General features: G+C 43.8%; 1 protein-coding gene across 7 annotated transcripts in view; it reads left to right on the top strand.

The window, feature by feature from the left end:
* Nucleotides 1-21,496, top strand: part of PASD1 (PAS domain containing repressor 1) — a 111,856-nt gene that overhangs the window by 68,193 nt on the left and 22,167 nt on the right. For 5 of the 7 annotated variants that reach the window (XM_029997541.2, XM_029997540.2, XM_029997544.2 and 2 more), the window contains exons 2-10: nt 10,726-10,817; nt 12,331-12,387; nt 13,799-13,953; nt 14,736-14,827; nt 16,682-16,771; nt 17,883-18,003; nt 19,189-19,302; nt 19,977-20,095; nt 20,956-21,038. In XM_029997541.2, coding sequence (XP_029853401.1) covers nt 12,356-12,387; nt 13,799-13,953; nt 14,736-14,827; nt 16,682-16,771; nt 17,883-18,003; nt 19,189-19,302; nt 19,977-20,095; nt 20,956-21,038 — 806 coding nt within the window. In that variant the 5' untranslated portion in view covers nt 10,726-10,817; nt 12,331-12,355. Of the gene's footprint in view, nt 1-9,077; nt 9,098-10,725; nt 10,818-12,330; nt 12,388-13,798; nt 13,954-14,735; nt 14,828-16,681; nt 16,772-17,882; nt 18,004-19,188; nt 19,303-19,976; nt 20,096-20,955; nt 21,039-21,496 lie in introns of those variants that run through there. The other 2 variants (XM_029997542.2, XM_029997547.2) reach the window with 2 other exon arrangements.

Genomic DNA, 21,496 nt, shown 5'->3' on the forward strand with positions numbered 1-21,496 from the left:
TCAAAACAAATAAGCATCTTTTGAGGACCTAGTTGAGAAGTGATGTGGGCAAGATAGTGCAAAAGAGAATATTGGATGTGAAGTTAAAAGTGCCTCAGAGAAGAAAAAGAGAAGGGGGGGGCATGTTTTAAAGAAGGAAAGCAAGCCAGTTATATTATTAACAATACCAGTAACATAAGTGGCAGCAATTCTTCTTGAAAAAAATATGTAGGCTTCAATAGTTCAAATCCATCCTTGGTGTAACAGCGATTGAATTATACTTGGATCACCGTCTCCGGTGCATAAGTCTTCTAGGGTTACTTAATGCAAATACTACCATTGAGCATGACTTTGTCCAAAATGCATTTGCTGACTATATTTATCATCTGTCTTCTTCACAGTAAACAAGAGGAGACATCTGTGGAGAAGGTCTGGTAGCCACAGAAAATATTTTGCATCATAGTGTCTAACTGGTGCCATTATGAGCTATTCTCAGCTCAAAGAGCTGTTTTTTAGGGCAGCCGAAACACTAATGTATATTTGGTGTTTGGGACCCTTTGCAGACATATTACATATTTGTAATGCAGGAAGTAAAACGCTGGGTGGAAAAGTGCCACTTCAAGACAACTGTGAGTGATTCTGGAAATTCTAAGTAATGAGATGAGTTTTCTCACAATAATGCTCAAGTCTAGCCCTTAATCATACACTTGAAACAAGTGGGCTCAGACCTTACGAAAGGTGTTTACTTATTCAGCTTTAAGGCACAGGCCAAGAAATAACTTGATCGGATTAGCCGAGTTTGAATAGGAACAGCAGCAAATAGAATCAAATGAGTGTGAACGATGCTGCTGTGCTCTCTATTAGAAAAATATCTGCCAGCTGCCGTTGTGGAGTATAATCCTGCAAGATGCTGACACCTCTGGTTTCCATTGCCCGAGGGAGCTGGACCAGGGCACTTCAGGCATGCGGCTCCCATTACTCACCTTAGTCAAACAATGGTTTTTCTCTGAAATCCTTCTTTACCTTGTTATAGAAAGGCTGATTCTTTTCTACCTCCTCTTTCTTGAAAGGCTCTTGACGCTTACAGGGACTGGGTGCGTTGCTGGTTATTCTCAGCTGCAAGATTACAGAGATGGCAGTGGTAAGGTCAGTGGGGCATGAACACGGCTCAGCTGGAGAGCAGATGTGAGCAGATCATTTAAGGAAAGCAGCTGAAATTCTCGGAGCCAAATGAGGATAAGACAAATTTTGAAATGTAAGGGCTTTGTTTAAATTCCTTTTGACTTATGTGCACATTATACCTGGAATGCTCCAGAATTAAACACACCAAGAGGGTAAAGAAGTTTCTTATGCTTGAACTTGGATGCGTGAAGCCAAAGATATAAAATGAGGTCAGTTAGCTCAGCTGCAGTGAATCCTTTGATATTCATTTAATGGATAAGTAGATAAAACTCTAAGTAAGCTTGCATAGGAGACTTTGAATTTTAACTGCTAAAGCTCTTTATAATTTTCTCACAGGTCTTTTACATAGCCTGGACATTAGGAAATATTTCTTTACGAGAGCGTGGTCAAACACTGGGACTGGCTTCTTAGAGAGGTGGTCGATGCCCCAAGCCTGTCAGTGTTTAAGAGGCATTTGGACAATGCCCTTAATGACATGCTTTAACTTTTGGTCAGCCCTGAAGTGGTCAGGCAGTTGCACTAGATGATAATTGTAGGTCCCTTCCAACTGAAATATTCTATTCTATTCTATTCTATTCTATTCTATTCTATTCTATTCTATTCGGCAGTTTAACTGTTCACAGAGCTAGTGCTGTTCCACTTCTGCTGTGATACCACTGCAGGTCTCCACAACCCATTTTCTCATTTCTTCTGTCTCTGAACCAGAGGTGAGATGTGGTCTGGCTCTGGGAAATTCATCGTTCTGGCAGTCTTTGGGTTTGAGATTTGGGCTGAAGTCAAGAAGTTGAACTGTGGATCAGGAGCTGAATTCTCCTCTGGTATAGGGAGGCTTTCAGTCTGGTTCAGACCTATCTCTAATCCTTTTGTCGTAGTATTTCCTCTTTTTGAATAGCTTCCTTATGTATTGAGTTCCAGAAATTCCAGGCTGGTGATACACATGGGAAACAGATTGCAACAAAGAGCAGATTGAATTACTCAGGTCTAGGATTACTGAGGCAGAACATTTTTTCTTCATGTTGTTTGAAAAGGGAGAAGAATCTTCCTTTTTTTATTTATAGGAAGAAGTTTGAGATCAAGTGACTCTGAGCTGCCCTTTCATTGGTCAGTCAGTGATCACTTGAGGAAAAAATAACGAACTGGGTTTTTTTCCCCCCTACTTCATTTGAAAATCGGTTCTTACCAGTGCTGCTTATTTAAGGGAGGTCTAAGACTTTAGTCTTAGATGCTTCAGGAAGCTAATTTTAGGAGGGAAGACTTGACTGAATGCCAATAGACAGAGCTAATCATCAGGACATCTGGATTCACTTCTTAACTCTGCTGTGTGACCTGGGGTCAATGATTTAGGTCGAGCTTTTCCAAAATGTGCATTATTTGTAGGTGCTTATGCTGGGTTTCAGCATTACTGAAAATTAGGCTGTAACTGCATTTACTGTTTCAAATTCAGCTTCCCAAAACTGGGGCACTCACAAAAAGAGTACCCCTGTTTCCTCACTTGTACAACAAGGATGGATAACTGTGTTTATGGAGTGCGCCGAGGCTTCCTGATGTAAAACCATTAGTGGAGAGAAAGGATGGGAGCAAGTTGCTTGCAAAGCAACAGAAAAGTAGACGTTGTTCAGCAGAAATCAAAGGATGCCAAACAAGAACCTGACTTCCAAGACCTCCCACTTTACCAGCCAAAGGGCTCCCCAGACCGTGCGGAGGACCAAGCAGGTCTGAGGAAGCGCAGCAACGACAGAGGCAAGGCTAGCCGGCTGTCTGCAGACTGTCCCTACAGCATCCAGCCCATCCAGCTGCCCTTCCCACCTGTTGCCCAAGCAGCAGAGGAGCAGCTGAGTTGCCGTTTCTTGGATGGGGGATCCAGGGACGTAGGATCTGCTGGTCCGGCAACCTGTGAGCCGATGGACTTTGAAGCCAAGTCATACACAGTGTTTTTCTCACGGGAGCAGAGCACTTGGGAAGTGTGGTCCTGGAACCACCTGGGACCCACTCCTGACCCAGTTGAAGGCCCCTGCTTTTACTGTGCAAGGCAAGCAGCCCTCGGGCCTCACGTTTGGTTTTGCATTATGAGTTCAACCTCCAGCACAAGCAAACACAAAGCACAAGTGCTCATCTCCTCATCTGTACCGTCCTCAAGCACCTGAAATGCATTTTATATACAAGACTGAGAAAGGCAAAGAAGAAACAAAGCAAAAAATGTATTGTTTGAGGAGAAAAAGAGAACAGCTAAGGACATGAATGCTACCATTGCCTCTTTCAATGAACTGGTAGTTGCTGGGGGTGTTCTCTTGCTGAGAAAAGTAGAGGTGGAGGTATTGAATTTAATTAGATAGCTCATTTTCTTTGTCATCTAATGATTACATTTATATTGTGCATGGGGAGAGCATAAGGCATAAAAGTAGGTAGTTTAATGACACACAGACTTTGTGTAGCTGTCTGCCTGGGATGAGTTTCACCCATAGTAAAGAGAAGAGGAATTGCAAGAGGGGTTTCAGAGTAACACATCCAAAAAGACAGCTTTGACATGTTTGTCCTAGTATCTACATAGTTGCCAAAACAAAATCCGAAACTGAAAAAGGACCCAATGACCTCACTTAATGCCATAAATCCAGTTGATGCAAGCTATGTCCTCTTGGTGGGAGTAACGCACAGCACCTCCCAGGGAGAAGCTCCAGCTGGTGATCCCTGAAAACGGAGCACAAGGCGTCAGGGTGCCCAGCACCCACTTCATACGCAGTTCTGCGGTAGGTGCAGAAGCTAACGCTGTCGAGTTAGCAGAGTGTTGGTTTCTTTTAAAAATGTTCCTAGCTGGTTTGCTCTGGTAGTGTTGAAACTATTCTGAACGAAACCCTGAAATTACCCAGAATTTCAGCAGTGGGTTTATGATCAGATGTTGTCCATATTGTTTAAGCTGCAGAATCAATAGCTTTGGGGTTTTTTTTTTTAGCTTGTCTGGCCACTCTTTTCATTGCTGAAATTTATTGGGTTAACCTTCCCACACGCATACCCCATCCTTTGTGATTTGCCAGAGAGGTGAATATGATAGAAGGTGGCCAGAGGCATGAGAGAGGGAGCTCTGCTCACCTTCCCTTCGCGTGCACCCGGCAGGAATGGTTACTTAACTTCCAACATCAGGAGGCGAGTGGTGCAGGAGTCATCCTGAATGTCACCACTGCTTTCCTTGGTAGAAATTGGTCTCGGTATTTTTTTGCAAATTGCTCTGAGGTAAAATGTGTGTTTATGTATGTGTGTCTATGCACTCACCCACACACACATGCATTTGCACCATCAGGATCAGACATAAGCAGAAGCAGAGCTTTAAGAGCATTCATATTTGCTGGAAATTTTGGAGAACATTCTGTTCAAAAGTCTTCCGACTGTTAGATTGCAATATTGCTGCCTTCTCTTTAGCTCTATGTGCCTTTCCTGGAAATTGTCCCATGAAAACACACATCTCAATTTCTGCTGAAGGACTAACTGTGGACAGCTGCCTTTGCTCCTATCCTACATGAGGCAAAAGTATGTTACTGCTTGAGGATTATTTGGCTCTATGTCTGTCTGAGTCAGGTGTGTTAAAGAATTGTTTATAGGTTAGATATCATCATTTCATACTACAACATACGTTTACCTTTCCTGTAGTAACTAAACAGCTACAAATGAACACAGGTATTAATCCAAGACTGCAGAAGAAGTATTATTTGCATATGCATTTTTATCATACCCTGCTTGTGCCAGTAGAAGTATAGTTTTGTACTACCTAGGGTTGTGAATCAGCAGTTCTGCCTTTTGCCATGTTTTGAGAATTTTAAGGGGCTATTAGACAAATTGATAGAATTAATTACATGCATGCCCTTCTTGTTACAGAAACCCTGGAGACATTTTAAATAATATTCTACAATGTTTTAGATGTTATTGAAGATGTTGTACAATGTTACTGAACCCTGCAAGGTTCAGTAATTTGTTGGAACAGAAGGAACTTGGCTAGCTATTTTCTCCAGTATCTGACAAAAATCCTAGAGAACAAAATGTTCCAGTAATCATCTTTTCTTTTCAAGTATCTGTTAGTTTTTAAACCTTTTCCCCCTTTCTTTTGTCAGAAAACAGTGTATCCTTGTTAAAAAAAAAAAAAAAAAAAAAAGAACAAAACCAAACCCCAACACACCACCATTGTTCCTCCCTGTATCTTTCATTTCATTTCTGTGCTGAATCACAGTGTTCTGATATAGCCTTTTTTTATGGTGTAATTGTTTTGTATAATCCATTTTCTTTGGGCACCTCTTAGCTTCTCTCTGAAGCTGTTACTGCTATAATGAATGCAGTCATAAATCTGTCACAGGTAACAAGCTAAATTTAGAGCTCAATAAACCAGGGGAGAGTATGCTGTAGATAAGTGAGCACATCGAGATGCAATAGTTACAATAGCGGCACAAAAAGTCCGCTTCTGATAGATTAACAAAAGAGGGCACAGAATATTTGGTTCTCGCACCGATTCACCACCGTTACCCATGTTCCAGTAAACAAAGACGCTGTGTGAAAGTGTAGGTACGGTCACAGCGTGTCACCCTGCCTTGACACCCCCAAAGCGTGAAGAGGTGTGTTAGCTGCCACAGGTGAGTGTGCTGTACCGGACCGCTTCCCTCCAGCGTCCTCAGCCACGGTGGAGATGTAGGGTGGTGTTTCTGTAAGGGATGGAGCTGCACACCTCCACCACTGGACTGAAGGGGATTCCGGTTCCTCCGAAGAGGCAAAGGGTCTGAAACTGGAATTAGGAGCTATCGGGCAGGACAGGACCCAGGACGTGGACCAAGGTGGCATGGGAGCCAAATGTGTTGAAGACACCCATCTGATCCCCACCAGCGTGATCCCTAAGGCAGCGTGTCCCTAAACAGAATTTGGCAGTCGTGCACGCCTTGGGTTTGGACAAGCCAAGAGTTCCCACAGTTAAATGGCTGATTGATTGTCAATACTGGGATCATTATAACATTTTTTTTCTCTTTTGAGAAGAGGAAAGTGGAGAACACGGAGAAGAAAAAGCAATGGAAAGATGAAGGCAGATGACATAGGAAACAACAAGATCCACGTTCAGTTCTCTGAATTGCAAACCAATGGATGTTAAGTAATAAGTGAAAGAAGAGCAGGAAAGAATGAAGAACAGAAGGCAAGGCATGGCAAGGAAAGGAGAGGGTAAAATGCATGCAGAAAAAAATTAAGCAAGCAGGTCAAATAATGCAGAGATGCAACTCCCTTGCCTCTAAAACATCTGTTTTAGTCTTTGCATTTCCATGTCATGCTTTCACGCTGAGCTGTGACGCGGCAGCTCGTATGGGGTACTCCGGCAGAGGGTAATGCCGCGGCCGTACGGAGCAGCTACTGCTGCTATTGCCCCCTTGCTGTAGCGCTGGGACAAAACCTGTCCCGAAATATTTGTCCCAAAGTTTGTCATCGAGTCTGCTCAGTATAGGACAAAGACCTTTGCAGCGGAGGGCTGTGAGAGCCGCTGCCGTGGTTTTCCTCCGTGCTCTGGGTGACGGGCGAATGTGCGGGTAGCTGTGCGGCGGGCGGCACGGCTTCGGTGCTCTGGTGCGTGAACGGAGGGGGTGGTCGCTTCTGTGCTAAACAGCCGTGAAGATTCACGGGCACTGTTTGGTTTTTCAAATGTCATTTGCATTAGCATCTTATAATTGAATCAGTAGCACTTTACTGAAAAGGTTAAATTCTGCCTTTTAAAAATTAAATCAGCTGTTTAGCTGTCAACCACAGTCATGCCCTCCTGTTGCCTCAAGAAGAATGAAACATTGGCATATTGACATATAAATCGTATTGCTGGAGAATGCATTAACTCTCTTATTTATGACTGCATTGTGCCACAAAGTGCTGCATCTCATAATTGAGGGCTCTCTGCTGAATTCGTTGCATGTAAAATCTGTGGAAATTATTAGCACAGCACATTTCAGTAATTAAAATATTTCCTGCAGTATAGGTTTGAAGACTCCCTAACTGCCACTGTACATTACTGAAATGCAAAATTTTATGAAAATTCAAATACAAGCACAACAAAGTTTTTATGCATAGAGAATATTTTTAATTAGACCAGTCGATGTAGTTGGGAAAAGCAATCAAATTAGCTGGGTTCAGGGACCCTTTTTAGGTGACCGAAGAAAGCTGTAGTTGTTGCTGATCACAAAGAAATGTGCAGCATCACACTTATGGAGTGGTCTTTGCCTTGCTGTCAGTGACATAACCATATAATTAAAATTAAAGCTATAATGAAGCATTCATAGGAACTGTTGGTTTCAGGAGATAATTCTTACTAATGTGATGTTCCATTAAGAGTTTTCCTAAGGTCATGTTAATATTTTGATGATTTGCAGCAAGCCAATAAATAAACATTGTCTTTAGGCGAAAATTTGCAGTTTTAGATAGCTCCTGAAGTCAGACAGTTCTGCAAAACAAAGAATTTTTTAAAAATTCCCTCTCCCATTCTCTCTTCAGTAAAAAATGTGCCAGAATATTGCAGATAGCATGGAATAGTGCTTTAAGTATTAGCTGTGTGTCTGAGAAGTCCATTTGTATTGTTAAGGCTGTCATACAACATTACCCTTTCTGTAACCCTGGAAACAACTTCAAATACTGTGATATTTGAAAAGGCTAAAATATTACTTGCCCTTAAAATGCTGTGAATGTTTTTGGAGGCTCCCTGTACAAGGGAAGAAAAATTTTTTTCCTTTTCAGAGGGCATTAAGCAATGATAGATGTGCATTTCTTTGTGAGAAAGCTGATCCTCACCTGTTGTAGGTGGGGTGAAAAACAATGCTAGCAGCACTGACAAGCGTCCTCTCTCTTTACCTGCCCATAGAGTTCAGGAATCCTTCTCTCCAAGTGTTGCAGGAGAGGATTTTCAGGAGGCAATAAATAAATTTTGATCCCTCTGGTTAATACAGATAAGGTCAAAGAGATTCCATCTGGAGCTATTTAAAATACTCTTAACATGCAGACATACTGCTGTCAGTAGTGCTAAGTGCCTTATCTTGCTGAGGAGTGTATACAAGCCTTATGAAACTATTCTTAAGTATTCTGGTTACTATATTTAGCTCTGGCTCATAACAAGACAAAAAGCACTTAGCTAAATGTAGTCCTGAAGTGCTTAATCCGGTTAAGAATATTTTGTCCTTAGGTGTCTTCTACTAAGACTTTTTGTAGCTCACCGTCCTGCTGCATCATGCAAAAAGCTTCTCTGGGTGTTTGGGCCTGTGAATTCTTTTATGGCTGTTTATTCTGTTAGAGCCTTGAAGTCTGGTGTTGACTGAGGACATCTCTCACGTTCGTTAGGGGTGTCCCAGTGGGACAGGCCTGGAAAGCCTCATTCCCCTGCCCCTTGCAGCTCACATCAGCCGTACTGCAGCGGGATGCGATAGCTGCTGCTGGAGACTGGAGAATCCGGGCTTCGTTTCCCAATTTAGACTTGGTGAGCATTAACTGGACTGTTGTCTCTCTCGGTGACCAAGCAGCTTCCCTCAACTTACTGCTATTCAAGCTGCCTGGGAGGGCAACCACACGTACAAGGCAGAAAACCTGTCAGGCTTCCTGGGTCTTTTCAGTTGTTAGACAACCTATGGGCAAGGCAGTGTGAAGGATTCTGCATAAAGCTTTGCATTCAAAGCTCGGGAAGAATCCTCTTGTTTGGCTGAATTTTTGCATACTTAAGCCCATATAGAAAAAACGTTTCCTGAAAAATTGTGATAGATCTGTTTGTGTATTCACAAGCATTTTTTATAATTTAACCCACTGCTTTAAAAATAATTTTCTTTATACCTACCTATGTATCTCCAAAATTATTACAAGTTAGCACAACTTCTGTATGGATCGTTCTTCTAGAGGAGAAACAACTGTATGATTTTGATAAAACAGCACTGACCAATGAGCAGCAGTGACTAAGGTAAGCACCTCGGTTCCATGGTAGCTCAATAGGGTAACAAATAAAATCACACACTCCTTTTGAACTAGAATAAAAGCTTGTAACTTGACCAGCATATGACGACTGTGAGAACAGAAGCATAGCAGATCCACCGTGTTTAAACTTGCTACGCAGGTGTTGTTTTCAGTTGCAGCTTCACTGAGGATTTCAGGAGTTGCGTGAGATTTTCCCTGGAAGTTCATGTTTCAAGCTGAAAATGATCACTTCATCCCAATGGCATTTTTTACTGATTCACTTACCACTGAAACACATTAGGTATTTTATAAGTTACTCTTGTACTTCTGTTGTGTCAGGAGGTTCAAGCCTCTTGCAAGTAACTTCCATATTACTGTTTAGAATGACTGTATCACGCTTTATCTGAGCTTTATTTTTTGAGCAAATGGACTGACATAATTTCATTTAGCTGCAGTGAGCAGGAATTTGGCCCATTGTCTCACGTTACTCATGTGAACCTCCCCTACAAAGCACTCTCACCGTATCACCGGTTGGGATCTGTGTTGCTCGTGGTATTTAGCAGCGGCCCCACAATGTCAGCCCCTACCCCATCCCCGCCGCCCTTTCCAGCGTGCACGCCTGACGTGTGTCCCTTGCCGTGGTTCTTCAGCCACCTTCTTGTGTTTCCTTCCCTTTGAGGTGTTTTCACTAGTTGGAGAAACGAACAAGCTCATGCTAGTCCTTTAGATGATCAAAAATGTGGGGGTATGTTTGCTCACTCACCATGGTTACAAAAATGTAATCCCTGGTAGTGGCAGCAAGTTTTTTGCAGTGTCTTGAGCTGATGTTGGAACTAATGGTAACAGGAGAAACAGCCATGAACCTGGGCTCAAAGTAGGGAGGTCACTTCAAGGGCATTAAAAGCTTGTTAAATTTGGAAACCCAACACTTGGCTGTTGCTGAAGATATTACTGCCAGTCATGGACAGTCTGGCGGCATCCATGTCCTTCCTGAGAATGAGGTTCATCTGAAGCCAAACAAGTTTCAACAGTGATGGTTTCGGAGAGATGAGCACTGTGGTGTTGGTACAGTCAGGAGTTCAGGCTGTTCATTAGTAACCATTTAAATCGCAAACAAAAAGGAGTGTGTGTCCCATCAGTAGCAAATCTTAATGGGAGGCTTTAAATCCATCCACAGGTGCGTGGTTGTGGCTTGCACTGACTTTAGCTGATCGTGTTCATCTCGAAGGAGGTTTTTGGTTGCAAGATTGGATAGATGAAGTATGGATCATACTTGCTGGTTTTCATAGCACGCATGCCAGGTAGACTGTCATACTTTGGAAGGACTCCAATCAATCCTTAGTGGCCGAGCTAGAAGGGCCGTTCCTCCACGCTGCTGGCCCACGCGGCTTTTTGGACACGAGAGGTCAAGTTGGCCTTCCCAGGCTTCTCCTGAGGCAGCAGGTGGTGCACACAGAGCCAGGACCGGGAGTGGTCCAGCTCCCGTTCCTGGAGGCTTTGCTGAGCTTTCACCAGTTATACTTGAGCATGTTTCTGATTTACGGTGGTAAACTTTTTCAGCTTGAAGTGATTGCTGCTTTCTAGGCTAAGTTTTGCCTACAACTATGTTTTAACTGGATTTGCTTTTCCTTCCAGGATTAATTTTTCTTTGTCTGTATTTACATGGTGATAAGAAGTGCTAATCCCACTCCGTCAGTCTGGACTGATGAATCTGAGGAATAGAACAGGTAATTTCTAATTTGGCTTGTAGCTTTCAGTGACTCGGGTAGTGAGAGCCACTCCCTCCCCATGGAGTGCATTCATATTTTGGGACAAAAGAAATCATACAGTTTCTTCTGCCCAGGTCATCTGCAAGGAGAGGGATCATTGCCCTGGAACAGGAAAGGAAGGGTAAATTTTTGTAGCTTTTACTGTGAGCAGCATCTTTGACTTCCTATCAGTTGTGGGTAGTTTTATTTCATGTTACTTTTATAGCCACCAAGTTGTTTGAGCTTGGGGTAGTCTCAAAGCAGGGAAAAACATTTGGATGTACCCATTGAAAAATGCCCCTTGGGTGCTGGGCAGGGTGGGAGGGTTTTGCCTGTGAAAGTGCTCACTAGAGATGGAGGCAGATTGCTGCTGATGCTGGGGATGGGTACAATCTCCTCTTTGGAGGTGTCCAAGGGGGGTACAACCCAGCAGAGCTGACACGGGTGACGTGGCGTGGAGTGATGGCAGCTGCCTGGCTCCCCGTCCCTCGGGCTTAGCCCATCTGAGTCACAGAAAGCAAATCACCAGTGACGAAGTTACCCTTGTGTGAATTTTCCATCATTTCACAGGGCTTGAGGCTGCCGTGTCGTTACTGAGAGTTGTTGCCAACTGTTGTCCTTACCTGCGCTGCAGGAACAGTTAAGATAAAGTAAAGACAGGAGCCCACCATGACTGTTCTGGTGCAGGAACGTATAGAACCCAGGGAACCCAGGTCACGTTCCCTTCTTTTCACTGCTTAGTGCCAGGTGAGGAAGTTTTAACTCGAAGTCTTGAGTATGAATCCCAGTGGTAGGACGAAGCTCAGATGCTGTGGTGGAAGCCCACAAGCGCAAGCGGCAGTCATTGGCTGCGGGATGCTTTGAGTGAACCTGTCTATCATATCATCTCTTAGATGTCCTGAGAGTACCCTGCTGTTGCCTAATACTAATCCTTTGGGGGATTAGCACAGTTTCCTTCTTGCTCCTATGCCCTTCCACTGGGAAAGAAATCTCAGATGCTTTTCAAGCATTGCAATGCTTGAAATCAACCAGCAGCCTGTTTGATTTCCCAAAACAGGACCAGGCGCAGTGCTGCCTGGTACAGGCATCAGAGTCAAATCGGCTCTCACGTTTGCAGGGGAGATGCTGACTCGCGTGCAGATTTGCAGAGGAGATGCTCATTCCTGTGCGGAGTTCAGCGCTTCGGCAGGGTCCCCAACCTGTGGCAGAGGGGAGTGCGAAGGCTGGCTGAGGGGCTGCCGGCTCTTAGCTTTCCCTCTGAAGTCACGCTTATTGTACCTGTATGTTTGGGTGTATAGCAACATCTTCACTTCTCAAGCGTCAGTAGCTGACAGAACAAGCAAGAAGCTATATAACAAGAGTGGAGTTTGGGAAAGGGAAGATTGAAACATCCAGGAGGTCATGAAGTACAAACCAGTAAGCTCCACATTCTGTCATCCTCAACAAAATCAGGGAATATTTCTCAGTAAGTATTTCTGTCTTTTCCTTCCAGAGCCCTGTGTTGTGTAGACGAACTGATGGATGAAGATGAGAAGGACAGGGCAAAGAGGTATGAAGGGATGCACAGAGCACTGAGAGTGGAAGCTCTCTTGGGAGAACTGTAAATGCTGTGTTGTCCGATGCTTGAAAAAGTACTTGGGACCACTGATGTCAGAGGCAGAACCCCCGTGCAGTTCACAGGCTGTGTATAGCAGACCACAAACAGCATAATTAAGTCACCGTTTTCAAGCTTCTCATAGTGTGTTTGACCACCCGTACAATGGGTTAATCAGCTGAGTGGTCCTTAAATTACGTTGTCCTGCCCTCAGAATCTTGTGTTATCCCATGGCTATTTATTATCTTGATGCAGGACTCCTGACCTGTGATTTTATTGGCATCGTGCAGTGGTGCTCACCTGGGGTAGAGTTCCCCATGAAACTTAGAAAGCAGTCCTGTTTTAGCACAGGTTTGAGTTAGTCTCACTTCAGAGAAGCATTTGGCTCAGTTCTAATTAGTCATCATACACGAGTGCCAAAACAGAAATGGCTGTGAACATAAATGCTGGATCTGAGAACCTCCAAATGCCAGCCTGAATCTGAATGGAAATGCTTTCTGCATACCACGCTCGGTCTAGATCACAGGAAGCATGTATCATCACGAATACACTTGTAAAGAAAATTAATTACTACTGGAAGAGGTTGTATGAAAACAGGGTTATCATCTGAGATATGAGCATTGGAAAGAACGTTTTGGAAGAAACTGAATGGATTTGCTTTCTCCTTTATTGTTTTTAATGGAGGGGAAAACCCTAATAAAACATTCTTAAATTGTATTAATGCAAGCTGGAAACTTGTCTGTGGTTTCCTCAGCCAGACTCTTAACATTCCCAGTTTCATATATCATGGCAGCAGATTTTCAAAACCAGATACAAGAGTGTGTGTTTGACTTCATTCTGCAGTTGAGATATATCTGCACAGTATTGTCTGTCTGTAAGCTACTCTTGGAAGTGCAAGTCAGGGAATTAAGAATCCTTTGCATTTGGACCTTTATATATGTGTGTGTTGCAAAACAAAAGTTCATAAAAATGAGGTGGACAAAACATAAGCATGTAGATGCCAGGACTTCTCTTACGGGAGAAATTTTGCCCATAACGCCTTCACCTCATTATCACTGCTTTTAAAACGATGGGAACTGTCCCTGAAATGCATGTAAGGATACGGTCTTGCTCAAATGAATGTAAATCGTATTTCTTACCTCGAGGTGCTCCTTGCTGATGGTGACTTCAGTCCTGCTGCAAGGCTCTAAGCACCAGCAAGGCACTTACTTACACCCAAGCCTAATTTTAAACAAATGAGCAGTCCCAGCAGAGTTCAGATTGTTGTATTTAAAGTGTTTTGCTGGGGCAGGGCCGTTTACCTCTCCCCAAGTCAAGCTGTAGGTCCTTCATTTTACTTAGCGGCATTTATGTTTCTGTCACCCAGGGCATCACGGAACAAATCTGAAAAGAAGAGGAGAGACCAGTTCAATGTCCTCATTAAAGAGCTTTGCACAATGCTGCAGGGCCATGGCCACCCTCTCAAGATGGACAAGTCCACAATACTGCAGAGGACCATCGACTTCTTACAGAAACAGAAAGGTACTCGAGGGTGCTGGCGTGCTCCCGTTGAAGGCCCTGGCTTTGCATCTGCCCAGCAGCCAGTTTCCCCACTCAGAAGACGAAAACTGGTTTTTCCAAGCATCTAAGACCTCCAGAGAGGACATGATCCTAAGCGAGGGGCAGAGTAAGGCATAGCAGTTGGCCCTAGGAAATGGGCTAGGTTTGAATACAGTGCTGATCAGTTAAACATATACTTGAAAAGATGCAGTGCTGTGTGGTTTTTTAATGTAGTGACATAGCTCCATTTCCCTCGCTGGCCTCCGCATCCCCGGGCAGGCTTTATATGCTCTCAAACAGAGCACGAGGGAGGAAGAGCTGAGGAACAGCACGCGCTACGAAAAACAGGGGAAAGGGGGTTCTCTGCCCCGGCCCCAGGTCTCCCAGGGTAGGACACGGCTGGGTGCAGACTGTCCTGCTGCCTGGGCACTCCCGTGAGCCTTCCTGAAATGGCTCCAGACTCGCAGACACCCTCTGCTCATGGTGATGCTCAGCTACTATGAAATTAGCCCATTGACCTTATTTTTTGAAGGATTTCTTCAGACCACGCAAAATGTCTCCTTTTCCTTTTCTTGATTTCTAATGCAGTTGTGTCGTGATGGTGTGGAAAATGACTATTGCATACAAGAAGGCTTTGTGTGGAGAATGATCTGAGGATGATTCCTCTGAAAGCCTCTTAAAAGAAATCTAGTGTTACTTGAAAATGAAAAAAAAAAATCCAACTAGCATGAGTCATGTTGCTTTTTTGATGTTTTCTCTTTAAGAAATCACAGCACAGACAGAAGCCTGTGAGATTAGACAAGACTGGAAGCCTTCATTTCTTAGCAACGAGGAGTTCACCCAGTTGATGTTAGAGGTAAGAAGAAATTAAAGCTGCATAGATTAGTGAGAAGTAATCAGTTCAGTGGAGTAGTTCAGAGATATATAGTTCCTTTTCACCTGTAAGTCCCAATGTTAATGTTAATGATTTCTACTCTGCTGGCACATATAATACAAACCTGAGAGAGACCAATGTTGTGCTAAATGCTTTGCAGACACAGAATTAAAAAATATGATTGCTTCCCCTTAAAGATAAACAGCTTTTCATTTAGGAATGAAGACCAATTTGGCCCAGATTTGGCCTGGTGAGAGAGGATAAATAGAATTGCCTTTCTCAGAAGAGCCGCTAGAGCTAGGAGTTTTAGCAAAAACTTGAAAGGACCTGAAAAAAGCAGAGCAGCTCTCTTCCTCCCACATCCCATTAGCCAGGCAGCGTTTACTTTGCTGCCTTTGCTGCTGCTAGCTGTGCGGTGCCGTACTTGTGACGTGAATGCTCTATCTTTTCCTTGCATTGCCTTTAAGTGCATTCAGGAGAACAGCTCTGATACTCTCACCTCTAAAATGCTTAGCTGATCTAGAAGCCTACATTTTTACTTTCTTAAGGATGCGGCTTTTGGGTTTGTGCTGCATGCTCCTCTGACGAGGACATCTCCTACCCTGCGTGGGCAGCTGTTGCTCTTTGCCCCACCAAAATAAGGGTGTATGCTGGGCTGAGCTGGGAGGTGCTGCAGTGTCTTAGTTATTCCTTTTCATCAGGATGTCATGACTCACCTCCCTGGAAAAGTCTGTTCATTCTTTCTGGGAATTTCTCTCACCAAACAAGCTAGTTTGTTCTAGCTGAATCAAAACAAATTCCCCCCTTCGAAGTGGTGGGGAAGAGAGAGCCCTTTAGTAACTGTTGGCTTGCTGGACTATGTTAGACCGTTGACCAGTTTACTTAAAATCAGTATTTTTTTCCTGAGAGGGCTTATTTTCAGCAAAGGCAGAGTATGACAGTGAGGTGAGGAAGCTCTGTGGAAGCTTCTGGTGAGGAAGATGTGTCAAAGACGCATCTTTGGCTCCCTGTAGCTAAGCTGCAGAGCAGCCTAACGGTGTCTTTAGAAGAGTTGGCTTTGTGCACAGTGCTGACCAGAGATTAAACCTCCCAGGTCTTGGTAAGTATTAGAGAAGAATAGGGACAGACACTGGGTCAATGGTACAAGAAGATGTTGTGAAGAATAGGGAGAACACCTAAAGAGGAAAGCACATGCAATGACTTAAAAGGGGTGGAGAACTTTGACTCCAGGACAAAAACCATTGTGAATAAGAAAGGGGGAACAAAATGAACTTTAAAATTGTTGTGTCTAGCCTAACAAATGAGTGCTTTAAGCAAAATAAATAAGGCTTTAGATCTTGTCCATATTGTCCATAAATTGCAAAAAATACAGCATTGTATAATTTTTCTGTCTCTGCTTATCCATCTGTCCATCCATCCATCCATCCACAATGCTGGGCTTGCCATGATGATATCTAACATCTCTTTACGCACCAAATTGGTTAACTATTGTGTAAGCCAGAACACATTAATGAAGTGACTGAAGTCACTAGGATTGTGTGGGTGTAGAAATTCTAACCACCACTGTCTTGCTTCATGTTAAATAAATACTCACTGGGTGAAAAATACAAGTCAATTTAGTGTTAATGAGCAAATAAGAATATAAGAAGAATGTTGAATTAGACAGCATGTGTAATTTTTATTTTTCCACATTAAACTATCGTTTCCATAATTGATTATGTTAGTTTTAGGCTGTTAGAAGCATCACCAAAGAATAAATTAGCCTATTATATTTTAAGTTGTTCCCTTGCATAATTCTTTTTATTTTTTTTCTTTTTGCCTGCCTTTTGTCATTAGGCACTAGATGGCTTTCTCATTGCTCTTACCACTGATGGGATTATTATTTATGTATCTGATAGTGTTTCGTCTCTGCTTGGACACTTACCGGTAAGTTCTGACAACGCAATATGTTGAAGAATCATTCCCCTGCCTTAACGCAGCCCCGTCACTGCAGGGCTGGGGATTGGTTTTGTCCAACCAAAGAGGCAACTGACTGTGGGTGGGCGATGAACCAGCAAAATCTTAGGGAGTTTCTCAAGCTCCTGTGAATAACAGATTCTCTCTCAGGGTCTGCAAGTTAGCTAAAAAAACCCTATGCAAAATCACTGTACTCATAGCTCGCAACTTGGCTGCATGTCTGAAGGATGGTCTGGGTGGTGTTTATCCCACCAGGTATATGGAAAATCTCATGCTTGTGAAATCTGTGCATGCTGAAACTCTTCTCAGATAATTTAAAGATTATTTCAGGTCTGAATCTATGCTCTTCTAATGACATTGGGTTTTTCTACTTCAAGCCCATGGTCTTTAGTAACAAGTGTGTGGCCTCAGAGGTTACTGAGAGAATTTCTAGAAATCAGTTAGCTGTCAGGTGCAGAAATTTCTGTTGCCCTCTCAAAAGCGTTTTTTATTTTTATCTGGTGCCAAGCACGAGACACCAACGATGCTGTATGAGGGCAAATTTGAACACACAGGTAACCTGGCTGAATGTCCTGGTGTGCAAAGAATCAAATATGTGCTGACATTTTGGTAGAATCTTTAGTCAGGATGTGTGGGTTTATCAGCACTGAACCACTTGCAGGTCGAGCTGATTTTGCCAGATGTTCAGCCTAGAAGAAAAATTGAGGATGTGAGGAGGAGGTCTCCCACTTCTGTCTCATGCTTCCAAAGGGAAATGTTTCAAATTTTCATGTTGATATGATATTTCTCATCACATTGTATTCCTGTGGTACCAGGGTTTCTTCTCTAGCTTGCATCTGGCTGAACTGAAGGGCAATCTCTGGGACCCGTTCAACCTTTTGCAAATAGATGGCAACCCTGGGGTAAAATAACCTAGGGGTTATATTCTGCCCTAGATCCATCTGCAGATTGACTGGGCTTCCTTGTCTTAAGTAAGCAACCACGCTAGACCGGCAGCGTCTGTGCTCTGCTGCGGGATGAAAAGGCGTGTGGTTGTGTCAGGCTGTACTGCTGAACATGACAAAGCATTCTTTTGTATCAGTCAGATTTGGTGGACCAAAATATATTAAACTTTCTTCCTGAGCGGGAGCAGAGTGAGGTGTACAAGCTCCTTTCTCCACACGTGCTCATGACAGATCCTGTTGCAGCTGATTTTCTAAACGGTAAGCTCTTCTCTTGTCTGTCGGTCAGGGAAATTTGCCAAAGGCAAACAGCTCCCAGCGGAGCCTGCACAGAGCTCTCCAGCTATTTAATTCTCCTGCCTGCCACTTCTGTTTTGCTGCAGTTAATATCTCTGGTTTTTAATGCAGCACATCATCTAATGTTCCTACATGCTCCCAGTACTTGCTCTTTGATTTGGACAGTCTTTGTTTTACTGTCTGTTTTGCATCAGAGGACAGTGAATCATTAGATATTTTTCCCAGAGCAGGATGCTGGACTGAGCCTGTGAAAGGAGTGAGGGGCTTGAGGGAAGGAAAAGGGTAGGAGAAATCCCAAAGGGTTTTGGCAGAGTCTTTGTTCCTTAGGAAGCTTGCAAGTCTGAGGACACATACATGTAATTTAAGCAACAGCCTTCCTATCTGAACACCCCATCCGGATCTCTACTGCTGTCTGCCGTCCCACCCCCAAAATGTGCCTTTCCCCAAGAAAACATCCCCAGCACCAGAGCAGGCAGCAACATCTTTGTAACATCCACGTTTCACCAAGCCTGTGTTGGGACCCCGCTTTCCCGGTGGGTTCACCGTGGCCGGGCAGTGCTAACCTCCCCTTTCTGCTGCCCCGTAAGCATCAGTGGGAACTGGGCAGCCCTCGTGCTGGTGCTCTGCCCTGGGGTTGGTTTCCCTCCGGCTGAAGACCACATGCTCTGATCTGTGGAGTTCAGACCTTGGGCAGAAAACTGAATAAGAGCTTGGCACGGTGCCCTCCACCGTTAATGGAAAGGCTTAGGGTGACTTCAGTGCCCTTTGGGTCTGAGTCCTATGGAGCAGTGTCAGAGCAGAATACTGCAATATCATTTAACAGCTTTGCATGAAATTGTGCATTGCACAAAGTCAGGGGAAAATACCGCTGACCAATATTGCCAGGGCTTCACGCCCAGCATGGTGGGGTGGCTGCAAAGCCATGTGAGAAAGGGTGAGAATACATTTCCTTCAGTAGAAACAGCTGATCATTGCTCCTAGTAGTTATATATTTACTTATGGGTATCAAGAGCATCCCAGCAGGGTGTGCTCAGATACCGCAGCAGCAGGGTTGGTATAAGCACCTAGACAGATTTGATATAGGGAATGCGTTAACGTGCAGACTTCTAGTAACATTGTGTATGTCTCCCTCACTTTCTCTCATTTCAGCGGAAAAACAAATAGAGTTTTGCTGCCATTTAGCAAGAGGCAGCTTAGATCCAAATGAACCCCTGATGTATGAATATGTGAAATTTGTAGTGGATTTTAAATATTTTACTCATGGTAAGTTACTGCTCCAGCCTACCTTTACCTCTCTACCTCTGTCCTTTAAATTGTGTGTTGATCTGTAGCCTCCTAAAGGCCTTGTTTCAGCTGAAAATGCCCTATAATCGGCAGGGATGGAATGAGTTGTGGATATGTTGGAGATATTTTTTTGTATAAAAGTGGTGGGGAGGCCGTTGGTCAGAAGAGTGCACTCTTCTGCATGCTGTGCTTAAAGAAGCGATACGAGACTGATCCTACCTCCATTTGACCCACTGTGAATTGTAAAACAGCCTACTTATTCAAATAACCAGTAAAATATGCTATTCTGTTTCACTTGTGGCAATCAAACGACGCTTTTTAAAGACTAAATAGTTCAAGAAACCTGTAAAATCTTGAATGTCGCAAACGTTGAGCTGGGGAAAGGCTGACAAGGAGACTGTAGCTGCACACTTTGAGGGGCTCAGAGCTGTCTTACCAAGCTTCCCCGCAAGCCAGGGGTAGGTGGTTACAACTGGGTAACTCAGAGCCCAAAGGGTCATGCTTTAAATAACATCAGCCTGTATCAGCATGGCATCGCCTTGTGGGTAGGAGGAGTTTGTTGCTTGGGTTTCGTCAGTCATTGTACCTGTCTTAACATGAAAAGAAAGCTCTCCTTCCTCTTCTTCTTAAATAAACTGTCTGGTTGTGTCTAGTGCCTACACCCTCCTGTAATGGCTTTGAGTCAGCTATTGCACGAGCTTTCAGGTCAGCCACGGAGGAGCAGATTTGCCTTGTAGCAACTGTTCGTCTTGTCACACCGCAGTTCTTAAAGGTGAGAGCTCTGTGACTGCGTCTTCCCTTTGGCGCGGGGGTCGGCCGGTGCCCAGCGGCAGAGCTGCTGCGGGTACCACGAGCCGTGTGCTCGGCTGTTGCGAGGGGAGCCGTGTTGCAGCAGCATCTCAAAGGGTACGTTCAGCGGCACAGATTGTTTGTGCAGAGCTAAATGAGAGGGGACACCGCTGTGACTGGGAGTGGGACGACGTAAGTACGTATTTTGGAATGGCGAGACACAAAGCGGGAGCTGCTTTTGGGAAGAGGCAGTCGTATGGTGGGGTCTCTCAGAGCAGTCAGCCCAGGAAGCGCCAATACAAGGTGACCAGCGAAACCGCTTGAAAAGTTGCAGCCTTTAAAGAAATACAGCCCTTCTTGTATAAGGCGGCCACCCGCATCTTGAAACACCGTGAACACCGTGTTTCATGGACTCTTTCTGCTGGTCCGTAAGTGTCCTGTGGTGCAGTGATGACAGGGATAACGACCGTAGGTGCTTCTTGCTCAAGAGAGCATTAGCCAGCTCGGTTTGAGGCTGGACCTGGTGCTGCCATCCATATTCGGATACCAATATTTACAAAAAGCTGGGGAATTTTGCCCACAGACTGCAAGATGAGGCCATTGGACTATTTATCCTAGCTCTGAAATTCAGCCCAGGGTAAATTAGTCAGCCACTTTTCGTCACTTTATGCATCTGTAAAACAAGGCTTATACATTCCTTAGAGGAAAATAAGTCAAGTGCTTTGAAAGCACTACATTTTGCTAGGGTTTGTTATACCAAGAAGATGCACCCTTGGTCTTGATAGAGGGCTCCTTTTGTCATTTCATAGAATTAAATCTCTGAATGAGCCAACTGTTTTGCAGGAGCTCTGCAATGTTGAAGAGCCATGTGAAGAATTTACATCGAGGCATAGTTTGGAGTGGAAGTTTTTATTCTTGGACCACAGGTAAGAGATTTTGTTTTAGTCATTGAAGAGTAAACAAACTCTAGTTTAAAAACAGAAAACTTTGTGTAGCTACTGCCTGAGATCCCAAGTAGAATAGCTCCAATTAAATGCAACTGAGTAAGTAATAACACTCTGAACTTGCTTATTAGGCATCCTTCAATGCTTTACTCTTGTCCATATTTTAGGCAGGTAAGAAACCATATAAAATGGTGGGAAAATGTCTAGCAAAATGTCTAGCTTCACCAAGATATTAAGTCATTAAAACTGAGCAGTGTCAGTCCTGTTCCCTGTATTGGTTTAGCTCCTCTGTTTTCCAGCTACAGCTTCCAGGAATCCTTCTAAATCTTTTGCTGTGTCAATAAACTTTTGATTTTCACCTTGAGAAATGACAGAATTTATAAAAATAAAAGAAAAAGCAGTGGATTAGATGATTATTTAATTGCAGATTTGTTTTTGAC

This window comes from Aquila chrysaetos, chromosome 21 (assembly GCF_900496995.4).
Source record: "Aquila chrysaetos chrysaetos chromosome 21, bAquChr1.4, whole genome shotgun sequence".
NCBI lineage: Eukaryota > Metazoa > Chordata > Aves > Accipitriformes > Accipitridae > Aquila > Aquila chrysaetos.